The 11551-nt window shown below is 49.9% G+C and overlaps 1 protein-coding gene across 1 annotated transcript in view; it reads right to left on the bottom strand.

Annotated features, from left to right (window-relative positions):
- The window catches only part of LOC144954058 (cyclin-L1-like), a gene marked incomplete at its 3' end in the record, with an annotated part of 12943 nt that extends 4996 nt beyond the window's left edge, over positions 1 to 7947 (bottom strand). The window contains exon 1 of the mRNA XM_078884633.1: positions 6460 to 7947. Coding sequence (XP_078740759.1) covers positions 6460 to 6552 — 93 coding nt within the window. The remainder of the gene's footprint in view (positions 1 to 6459) is intronic.
- Between the last annotated feature and the right edge of the window lie 3604 nt (positions 7948 to 11551).

The raw sequence follows: 11551 nt of genomic DNA on the forward strand, positions 1-11551 counted from the left end.
AGTGAGTGAGTAGGTGAGTGAGTGAGTAGGTGAGTGAGTAGGTGAGTGAGTAGGTGAGTGAGTGAGTAGGTGAGTGAGTAGGTGAGTGAGTAGGTGAGTGAGTGAGTAGGTGAGTGAGTAGGTGAGTGAGTAGGTGAGTGAGTGAGTAGGTGAGTGAGTGAGTAGGTGAGTGAGTAGGTGAGTGAGTAGGTGAGTGAGTGAGTAGGTGAGTGAGTGAGTATGTGGGTGAGTAGGTGAGTGAGTGAGTAGGTGAGTGAGTAAGTGAGTGAGTAGGTGAGTGAGTAGGTGAGTGAGTGGGTGAGTAGGTGAGTGAGTAGGTGAGTGAGTAGGTGAGTGAGTGGGTGAGTAGGTGAGTGAGTAGGTGAGTGAGTAGGTGAGCGAGTAGGTGAGTGAGTGGGTGAGTGAGTAGGTGAGTGAGTAGGTGAGTGAGTGAGTAGGTGAGTGAGTAGGTGAGTGAGTGGGTGAGTGAGTGAGTAGGTGAGTGAGTGAGTGAGTAGGTGAGTGAGTGAGTAGGTGAGTGAGTGAGTATGTGGGTGAGTAGGTGAGTGAGTGAGTAGGTGAGTGAGTAGGTGAGTGAGTGTGTGTGTAAGCGTGAGTGAGTGAGTAGGTGAGTGAGTGAGTAGGTGAGTGAGTAGGTGAGTGAGTGAGTAGGTGAGTGAGTAGGTGAGTGAGTAGGTGAGTGAGTGAGTAGGTGAGTGAGTGAGTATGTGGGTGAGTAGGTGAGTGAGTAGGTGAGTGAGTGAGTAGGTGAGTGAGTGAGTATGTGGGTGAGTAGGTGAGTGAGTGAGTAGGTGAGTGAGTAGGTGAGTGAGTAGGTGAGTGAGTAGGTGAGTGAGTGAGTAGGTGAGTGAGTAGGTGAGTGAGTAGGTGAGTGAGTGAGTAGGTGAGTGAGTGAGTAGGTGAGTGAGTAGGTGAGTGAGTAGGTGAGTGAGTGAGTAGGTGAGTGAGTGAGTATGTGGGTGAGTAGGTGAGTGAGTGAGTAGGTGAGTGAGTAGGTGAGTGAGTAGGTGAGTGAGTAGGTGAGTGAGTGGGTGAGTAGGTGAGTGAGTAGGTGAGTGAGTAGGTGAGTGAGTGGGTGAGTAGGTGAGTGAGTAGGTGAGTGAGTAGGTGAGCGAGTAGGTGAGTGAGTAGGTGAGTGAGTGAGTAGGTGAGTGAGTAGGTGAGTGAGTGGGTGAGTGAGTGAGTAGGTGAGTGAGTGAGTGAGTAGGTGAGTGAGTGAGTAGGTGAGTGAGTGAGTATGTGGGTGAGTAGGTGAGTGAGTGAGTAGGTGAGTGAGTAGGTGAGTGAGTGTGTGTGTAAGCGTGAGTGAGTGAGTAGGTGAGTGAGTGAGTAGGTGAGTGAGTAGGTGAGTGAGTGAGTAGGTGAGTGAGTAGGTGAGTGAGTAGGTGAGTGAGTGGGTGAGTGAGTGGGTGAGTGAGTGGGTGAGTGAGTAGGTGAGTGAGTGAGTGAGTAGGTGAGTGAGTGAGTGAGTAGGTGAGTGAGTGAGTAGGTGAGTGAGTGAGTATGTGGGTGAGTAGGTGAGTGAGTGAGTAGGTGAGTGAGTAGGTGAGTGAGTGAGTAGGTGAGTGAGTGAGTAGGTGAGTGAGTAGGTGAGTGAGTGAGTAGGTGAGTGAGTAGGTGAGTGAGTAGGTGAGTGAGTGGGTGAGTGAGTAGGTGAGTGAGTAGGTGAGTGAGTGAGTGAGTAGGTGAGTGAGTGAGTGAGTAGGTGAGTGAGTGAGTAGGTGAGTGAGTAGGTGAGTAGGTGAGTGAGTAGGTGAGTGAGTAGGTGAGTGAGTAGGTGAGTAGGTGAGTGAGTAGGTGAGTGAGTAGGTGAGTGAGTGAGTAGGTGAGTGAGTGAGTGAGTAGGTGAGTGAGTGAGTAGGTGAGTGAGTATGTGGGTGAGTGAGTAGGTGAGTGAGTAGGTGAGTGAGTAGGTGAGTGAGTAGGTGAGTGAGTAGGTGAGTGAGTAGGTGAGCGAGTAGGTGAGTGAGTAGGTGAGTGAGTAGGTGAGTGAGTAGGTGAGTGAGTAGGTGAGTGAGTGAGTAGGTGAGTGAGTAGGTGAGTGAGTAGGTGAGTGAGTAGGTGAGTGAGTAGGTGAGTGAGTAGGTGAGTGAGTAGGTGAGTGAGTGGGTGAGTAGGTGAGTGAGTAGGTGAGTGAGTAGGTGAGTGAGTGGGTGAGTAGGTGAGTGAGTAGGTGAGTGAGTAGGTGAGCGAGTAGGTGAGTGAGTGGGTGAGTGAGTAGGTGAGTGAGTAGGTGAGTGAGTGAGTAGGTGAGTGAGTAGGTGAGTGAGTGGGTGAGTGAGTGAGTAGGTGAGTGAGTGAGTGAGTAGGTGAGTGAGTGAGTAGGTGAGTGAGTGAGTATGTGGGTGAGTAGGTGAGTGAGTGAGTAGGTGAGTGAGTAGGTGAGTGAGTGTGTGTGTAAGCGTGAGTGAGTGAGTAGGTGAGTGAGTGAGTAGGTGAGTGAGTAGGTGAGTGAGTGAGTAGGTGAGTGAGTAGGTGAGTGAGTAGGTGAGTGAGTGGGTGAGTGAGTGGGTGAGTGAGTGGGTGAGTGAGTAGGTGAGTGAGTGAGTATGTGGGTGAGTAGGTGAGTGAGTGAGTAGGTGAGTGAGTAGGTGAGTGAGTAGGTGAGTGAGTGGGTGAGTGAGTAGGTGAGTGAGTAGGTGAGTGAGTGAGTGAGTAGGTGAGTGAGTAGGTGAGTGAGTGAGTAGGTGAGTGAGTAGGTGAGTGAGTAGGTGAGTGAGTAGGTGAGTGAGTAGGTGAGTAGGTGAGTGAGTAGGTGAGTGAGTAGGTGAGTGAGTGAGTGAGTAGGTGAGTGAGTGAGTGAGTAGGTGAGTGAGTGAGTAGGTGAGTGAGTATGTGGGTGAGTGAGTAGGTGAGTGAGTAGGTGAGTGAGTAGGTGAGTGAGTAGGTGAGTGAGTAGGTGAGCGAGTAGGTGAGTGAGTAGGTGAGTGAGTAGGTGAGTGAGTAGGTGAGTGAGTGAGTAGGTGAGTGAGTAGGTGAGTGAGTAGGTGAGTGAGTAGGTGAGTGAGTAGGTGAGTGAGTAGGTGAGTGAGTAGGTGAGTGAGTGGGTGAGTAGGTGAGTGAGTAGGTGAGTGAGTAGGTGAGTGAGTGGGTGAGTAGGTGAGTGAGTAGGTGAGTGAGTAGGTGAGCGAGTAGGTGAGTGAGTAGGTGAGTGAGTAGGTGAGTGAGTAGGTGAGCGAGTAGGTGAGCGAGTAGGTGAGTGGGTGAGTGAGTAGGTGAGTGAGTAGGTGAGTGAGTAGGTGAGTGAGTAGGTGAGCGAGTAGGTGAGCGAGTAGGTGAGCGAGTAGGTGAGTGAGTAGGTGAGTGAGTAGGTGAGTGAGTAGGTGAGTGAGTAGGTGAGTAGGTGAGTGAGTAGGTGAGTGAGTAGGTGAGTGAGTAGGTGAGTGAGTAGGTGAGTGAGTAGGTGAGTAGGTGAATGAGTAGGTGAGTGAGTAGGTGAGTGAGTAGGTGAGTGAGTGGGTGAGTGAGTAGCTGAGTAGATGAGTGGGTGAGTAGGTGAGTGAGTAGGTGAGTGAGTAGGTGAGTGAGTAGGTGAGTGAGTGAGTAGGTGAGTGAGTAGGTGAGTGAGTAGATGAGTGAGTAGGTGAGTGAGTAGGTGAGTGAGTAGGTGAGTGAGTGGGTGAGTGAGTAGGTGAGTGAGTAGGTGAGTGAGTAGGTGAGTGAGTGGGTGAGTAGCTGAGTAGATGAGTGGGTGAGTAGGTGAGTGAGTAGGTGAGTGAGTGGGTGAGTAGGTGAGTAGGTGAGTGAGTAGGTGAGTGAGTAGGTGAGTGAGTGGGTGAGTAGGTGAGTGAGTAGGTGAGTAGGTGAGTGAGTAGGTGAGTGAGTAGGTGAGTGAGTGGGTGAGTGAGTAGGTGAGTGAGTAGGTGAGTGAGTAGGTGAGTGAGTGGGTGAGTAGCTGAGTAGATGAGTGGGTGAGTAGGTGAGTGAGTAGGTGAGTAGGTGAGTGAGTAGGTGAGTGAGTAGGTGAGTGAGTAGGTGAGTGAGTAGGTGAGTGAGTGGGTGAGTAGGTGAGTGAGTAGGTGAGTAGGTGAGTGAGTAGGTGAGTGAGTAGGTGAGTGAGTAGGTGAGTGAGTAGGTGAGTGAGTGGGTGAGTGAGTAGGTGAGTGAGTAGGTGAGTGAGTAGGTGAGTGAGTGGGTGAGTGAGTAGGTGAGTAGGTGAGTGAGTAGGTGAGTGAGTGGGTGAGTGAGTAGGTGAGTAGGTGAGTGAGTGGGTGAGTAGATGAGTGAGTGAGTAGGTGAGTGAGTAGGTGAGTAGGTGAGTAGGTGAGTGAGTAGGTGAGTAAGTAGGTGAGTGAGTGGGTGAGTGAGTAGGTGAGTGAGTGGGTGAGTGATTAGGTGAGTAGGTGAGTAGGTGAGTGAGTAGGTGAGTGAGTGGGTGAGTGAGTAGGTGAGTAGGTGAGTGAGTAGGTGAGTGAGTAGGTGAGTGAGTGGGTGAGTAGGTGAGTAGGTGAGTGAGTAGGTGAGTAGGTGAGTGAGTGGGTGAGTGAGTAGGTGAGTGAGTAGGTGAGTGGGTGAGTAGGTGAGTGGGTGAGTAGGTGAGTGAGTGGGTGAGTGAGTAGGTGAGTGAGTAGCTGAGTAGATGAGTGGGTGAGTAGGTGAGTGAGTAGGTGAGTGAGTGGGTGAGTGAGTAGGTGAGTAGGTGAGTGAGTAGGTGAGTGAGTGGGTGAGTAGGTGAGTGAGTAGGTGAGTAGGTGAGTAGGTGAGTGAGTAGGTGAGTGAGTAGGTGAGTGAGTAGGTGAGTGAGTAGGTGAGTGGGTGAGTAGGTGAGTGAGTGGGTGAGTAGCTGAGTAGATGAGTGGGTGAGTAGGTGAGTGAGTAGGTGAGTGAGTGGGTGAGTAGGTGAGTGAGTAGGTGAGTAGGTGAGTGAGTGGGTGAGTAGGTGAGTGAGTAGGTGAGTGAGTAGCTGAGTAGATGAGTGGGTGAGTAGGTGAGTGAGTAGGTGAGTGAGTGAGTGAGTGGGTGAGTAGGTGAGTGAGTGGGTGAGTGAGTGGGTGAGTAGGTGAGTGAGTAGGTGAGTGAGTAGGTGAGTGAGTAGGTGAGTGAGTAGGTGAGTGAGTGGGTGAGTAGGTGAGTGAGTAGGTGAGTGAGTAGGTGAGTGGGTGAGTAGGTGAGTGAGTGGGTGAGTGAGTAGGTGAGTGGGTGAGTAGGTGAGTGAGTGGGTGAGTGAGTAGGTGAGTGAGTAGGTGAGTGAGTGAGTAGGTGAGTAGGTGAGTGAGTGGGTGAGTAGGTGAGTGAGTAGGTGAGTGAGTGGGTGAGTGAGTAGCTGAGTAGATGAGTGGGTGAGTAGGTGAGTGAGTGGGTGAGTGAGTGGGTGAGTAAGTAGGTGAGTGAGTAGGTGAGTGGGTGAGTAGGTGAGTGAGTGGGTGAGTGAGTGGGTGAGTGAGTGGGTGAGTGAGTGGGTGAGTGAGTAGGTGAGTGAGTGGGTGAGTGAGTGGGTGAGTGGGTGAGTAGGTGAGTGAGTAGGTGAGTGCGTGGGTGAGTGAGTGGGTGAGTGAGTAGGTGAGTGAGTGGGTGAGTGAGTGGGTGAGTGAGTAGGTGAGTGAGTGGGTGAGTGAGTGGGTGAGTGAGTGGGTGAGTGAGTGGGTGAGTGAGTGGGTGAGTGAGTAGGTGAGTGAGTGGGTGAGTGAGTAGGTGAGTGAGTGGGTGAGTGGGTGAGTGAGTAGGTGAGTGAGTGGGTGAGTGAGTGGGTGAGTGAGTGGGTGAGTGAGTAGGTGAGTGAGTGGGTGAGTGAGTAGGTGAGTGAGTGGGTGAGTGATTAGGTGAGTAGGTGAGTAGGTGAGTGAGTAGCTGAGTAGATGAGTGGGTGAGTAGGTGAGTGAGTAGGTGAGTGGGTGAGTGAGTAGGTGAGTGAGTGGGTGAGTAGGTGAGTAGGTGAGTGAGTGAGTGGGTGAGTAGGTGAGTGAGTGGGTGAGTGAGTGGGTGAGTAGGTGAGTGAGTAGGTGAGTGAGTAGGTGAGTGAGTAGGTGAGTGAGTGGGTGAGTAGGTGAGTAGGTGAGTGAGTGGGTGAGTGAGTGGGTGAGTAGGTGAGTGAGTGAGTGAGTAGGTGAGTGAGTAGGTGAGTGAGTAGGTGAGTGAGTGAGTAGGTGAGTGAGTAGCTGAGTAGATGAGTGGGTGAGTAGGTGAGTGAGTAGGTGAGTGAGTAGGTGAGTGAGTAGGTGGGTGAGTAGGTGAGTGAGTAGGTGAGTGAGTAGGTGAGTGAGTAGGTGAGTGAGTAGGTGAGTGGGTGAGTAGGTGAGTAGGTGAGTGAGTGGGTGAGTGAGTAGGTGAGTAGGTGAGTGAGTAGGTGAGTGAGTGGGTGAGTGATTAGGTGAGTAGGTGAGTGAGTGGGTGAGTGAGTGGGTGAGTGAGTGGGTGAGTGAGTGGGTGAGTAGGTGAGTGAGTAGGTGAGTGAGTAGGTGAGTGAGTAGGTGGGTGAGTAGGTGAGTAGGTGAGTGAGTGGGTGAGTGAGTGGGTGAGCACCTGCAGCGTGCGTGCTGAGAGGTAGATGCAGGCACAGGCGATGGTCTCCGGGCTGTAGCGCACGAACACGTTAGTGCGCAGGCTGTCATTCATGTAGTTCCTATGTTCACACGCGGACGGGGAGAGGGGGGGGGGGGCGTGACATGTGAGCGACACGCTAACGACACGTCAACGTCACGGTGACCACGCACGGGGGTGACACACACACACACACACGGTGACACGCCAACACACGAGCACACGGCGACGTGCTGACAAGGTGGGCCCGCTAACGACACGCTAACGACACGCTAACACCGATTAACCAATACGGCGACACGCTAACAGTGACACGGTGACACAGCAACAACACGCTAATAATGATGGCACGCTAACGACACGTCACAGTGACACGCACAGACACACAACACGCAACACTCAAACAAAATACAACAGACACCAGGCATCCATCACACGCATACACACACACGCGTGTGTGTGTATGCGTGTGTGTGCGTGTACTCAGCATAACACACCAAGAACGCACACAAACACGCACACACGTGTACACACGCACACACGTGTACACACGCACACACGTGTACACACACACACACGTGTACACACACACACACGTGTACACACGCACACACGTGTACACACGCACACACGTGTACACACACACACGTGTACACACACACACACGTGTACACACACATTCACAGAACACTCATTCTCCACAAGACTCTTAACCCCCCCACTCTATAACCACGACTACACACTACACACTACTACACACTACACTACTACACACTACACTATACACTACACTACTATACACTACACTACACTACTATACACTACACTACTATACACTACACTACTATACACTACACTACTACACACTACTACACACTACACTATACACTACACTATACACTACACACTACTATACACTACACTATACACCACTATACACTACTATACACTACACTAGTATACACTACACACTACACTACTATACACTACACTATACACTGCACTATACACTACACTACTATACACTACACTACTACACTACACTACTATACACTACACACTACACTATACACTACACTACTACACACTATACTACACACTACACTACTACACACTACACTACACTACTATACACTAGACTACACACTACTATACACTACACTATACACTACACTATACACTACACTATACACTACACTACTACACACTACACTATACACTACTATACACTACACTATACACTACTATACACTACACTATACACTACTATACACTACACACTACACTATATACACTACACACTACTATACACTACACTACTATACACTACACACTACACTACTATACACTACAATACACTATACACTACTATACACTACACTATACTACACACTACACTATATACACTACACTATACTACACACTACACTATATACACTACACTATACTACACACTACACTATACTACACACTATACACTACAGGCCCCGCCACTGTACAACCCCCCACTGTACAACCCCCTACTGTACAGCCCCCACTGTACAGGCCCCCTACTGTACAGCCCCCACTGTACAGGCACCCTACTGTACAGCCCGCCCACTGTAAGGCTCCCTACTGTACAGCCCCCACTGTAAGGCCCCCTACTGTACAGCCCCCTACTGTACAGCCCCCATTGTACAGGCCCCTACTGTACAGTCCCCACTTTATAGGCCCCCACTGTACAGGGCCCCACTGTACAGCCCCCCACTGTACAGGCCCCCTACTGTACATCCCCACTGTACAGCCCCCCCTCTGTACAGGACCACACTGTACAGGCCCCCTACTGTACAGCCCCCCCCACTGTACAGGCCCCCTACTGTACACCCCCACTGTACAGCCCCCCCCCTCTGTACAGGACCACACTGTACAGGCCCCCTACTGTACAGCCCCCCCACTGTACAGGCCCCCTACTGTACACCCCCCCACTGTACAGCCCCCCCCCCCCCTCTGTACAGGCCCACACTGTACAGGCCCCCCACTGTACAGCCCCCCCCTCTGTATAGGGCCACACTGTACAGCCCCCCCTCCACTGTACAGGCCCCTGAGTACATGGTGTAGTGTATAGTGTAGTGTATAGTGTAGTGTATAGTGTAGTGTATAGTGTAGTGTATAGTGTAGTGTATAGTGTAGTGTATAGTGTAGTGTATAGTGTAGTGTATAGTGTAGTGTATAGTGTAGTGTATAGTAGTGTAGTGTATAGTGTAGTGTATAGTGTAGTGTGTAGTGTAGTGTATAGTGTAGTGTATAGTGCAGTGTATAGTGTAGTGTATAGTGTAGTGTATAGTGTAGTGTATAGTGTAGTGTATAGTGTAGTGTGTAGTGTAGTGTATAGTAGTGTAGTGTATAGTGTAGTGTATAGTGTAGTGTGTATAGTAGTGTAGTGTATAGTGTAGTGTGTATAGTAGTGTAGTGTATAGTAGTGTATAGTAGTGTAGTGTATAGTGTAGTGTATAGTGTAGTGTATAGTGTAGTGTATAGTGTAGTGTATAGTGTAGTGTATAGTGTAGTGTATAGTGTAGTGTATAGTAGTGTATAGTGTAGTGTATAGTGTAGTGTATAGTGTAGTGTATAGTGTAGTGTATAGTGTAGTGTATAGTGTAGTGTATAGTGTAGTGTATAGTGTAGTGTGTAGTGTAGTGTATAGTAGTGTAGTGTATAGTGTAGTGTATAGTGTAGTGTGTATAGTAGTGTAGTGTATAGTGTAGTGTGTATAGTAGTGTAGTGTATAGTAGTGTATAGTAGTGTAGTGTATAGTGTAGTGTAGTGTATAGTGTAGTGTATAGTGTAGTGTATAGTGTAGTGTATAGTGTAGTGTATAGTGTAGTGTATAGTGTAGTGTATAGTGTAGTGTATAGTGTAGTGTACAGTGTAGTGTAGTGTATAGTAGTGTAGTGTATAGTAGTGTAGTGTGTAGTGTATAGTGTAGTGTATAGTGTATAGTGTAGTGTATAGTGTAGTGTATAGTGTATAGTAGTGTAGTGTATAGTGTAGTGTGTAGTATATAGTGTAGTGTATAGTGTAGTGTGTAGTGTAGTGTATAGTGTAGTGTGTAGTGTATAGTGTAGTGTATAGTGTAGTGTATAGTAGTGTAGTGTGTAGTGTATAGTGTAGTGTATAGTAATGTAGTGTATAGTGTAGTGTATAGTAGTGTAGTGTGTAGTGTATAGTGTAGTGTATAGTAATGTAGTGTATAGTGTAGTGTATAGTAGTGTAGTGTGTAGTAGTGTAGTGTATAGTGTAGTGTGTAGTAGTGTAGTGTATAGTGTAGTGTATAGTAGTGTAGTGTATAGTAGTGTAGTGTATAGTGTAGTGTATAGTAGTGTAGTGTATAGTAGTGTAGTGTATAGTAGTGTATAGTAGTGTATAGTAGTGTAGTGTATAGTGTAGTGTAGAGTGTAGTGTATAGTGTAGTGTAGAGTGTATAGTGTAGAGTGTATAATGTAGTGTATAGTGTAGTGTATAGTGTAGAGTATAGTGTAGTGTAGTGTGTAGTGTAGTGTGTAGTGTATAGTAGTGTAGTGTATAGTGTAGTGTATAGTGTAGTGTATAGTGTAGTGTGTAGTGTAGTGTGTAGTGTAGTGTATAGTGTAGTGTATAGTGTAGAGTGTATAGTGTAGAGTGTATAGTGTAGTGTATAGTGTAGTGTGTAGTGTAGTGTGTAGTGTAGTGTGTAGTGTATAGTAGTGTAGTGTATAGTAGTGTAGTGTATAGTAGTGTAGTGTATAGTGTAGTGTATAGTGTAGTGTATAGTAGTGTAGTGTATAGTGTAGTGTATAGTGTAGTGTATAGTAGTGTACGTGTGGTGTAGTGTGTGGTGAGTAGCGTGGTGAGTTCTAGTGGTGAGCGCGGTGGTGGTGGTGAGGACGGTGGTGGTGGTGAGGGTGGTGGTGGCGAGTTCTAGTGGTGAGGACGGTGGTGGTGGTGAGGACGGTGGTGAGGACGGTGGTGGTGGTGAGGGTGGTGGTGGCGAGTTCTAGTGGTGAGGACGGTGGTGGTGGTGAGGACGGTGGTGGTGAGGAAGGTGGTGGTGGCGAGTTCTAGTGGTGAGCACGGTGGTGGTGAGGGTGGTGGTGAGGACGGTGGTGGTGAGGTGGTGGTGGTGAGGACGGTGGTGGTGGTGAGTTCTAGTGGTGAGCACGGTGGTGGTGGTGGTGGTGAGGGCGGTGGTGAGTTCTAGTGGTGAGCACGGTGGTGGTGAGGGTGGTGGTGATGACGGTGGTGAGTTCTAGTGGTGAGCACGGTGGTGGTGAGGGTGGTGGTGATGGTGGTGGTGGTGGTGGTGATGACGGTGGTGGTGGTGGTGAGGGTGGTGGTGATGGTGGTGGTGGTGATGGTGGTGGCGATGACGGTGGTGGTGGTGGTGATGACGGTGGTGGTGGTGAGCACGGTGGTGGTGGTGGTGACGGTGGTGAGGGTGGTGGTGAGTTCTAGTGGTAAGCACGGTGGTGGTGACGATGGTGATGGTGGTGGTGACGGTGGTGACGGTGGTGATGACGGTAGTGGTGACGGTGGTGAGTTCTAGTGGTGAGCACGGTGGTGGTGACGATGGTGATGGTGGTGGTGACGGTGGTGGTGGTGGTGAGCACGGTGGTGAGGATGGTGACGGTGGTGGTGGTGGTGACGATGGTGGTGGCGGTGACGGTGGTGGTGGCGGTGACGATGGTGGTGGTGGTGATGGTGGTGGTGACGGTGGTGGTGGTGACGGTGGTGGTGGTGATGGTGGTGGTGACGGTGGTGGTGGTGACGGTGGTGGTGGTGACGGTGGTGGTGACGGTGGTGGTGGTGATGATGATGGTGGTGGCGGTGACGATGGTGGTGGCGGTGATGGTGGTGGTGACGGTGGTGGTGGTGGTGGTGGTGATGGTGGTGGCGGTGACGATGGTGGTGGCGGTGACGATGGTGGTGGTGGTGATGGTGGTGGTGACGGTGGTGGTGGTGATGATGATGGTGGTGGTGGTGAGCGGGTTGGCTGGTCGCCCCCAGTCTTGCTGGGCACCTTCCTGGGTCTGAAACACAGGGCACTGCGCAGAGTCAA

This window comes from Lampetra fluviatilis, unplaced genomic scaffold, assembly GCF_964198595.1.
Source record: "Lampetra fluviatilis unplaced genomic scaffold, kcLamFluv1.1 SCAFFOLD_1306, whole genome shotgun sequence".
Taxonomy (NCBI): domain Eukaryota; kingdom Metazoa; phylum Chordata; class Hyperoartia; order Petromyzontiformes; family Petromyzontidae; genus Lampetra; species Lampetra fluviatilis.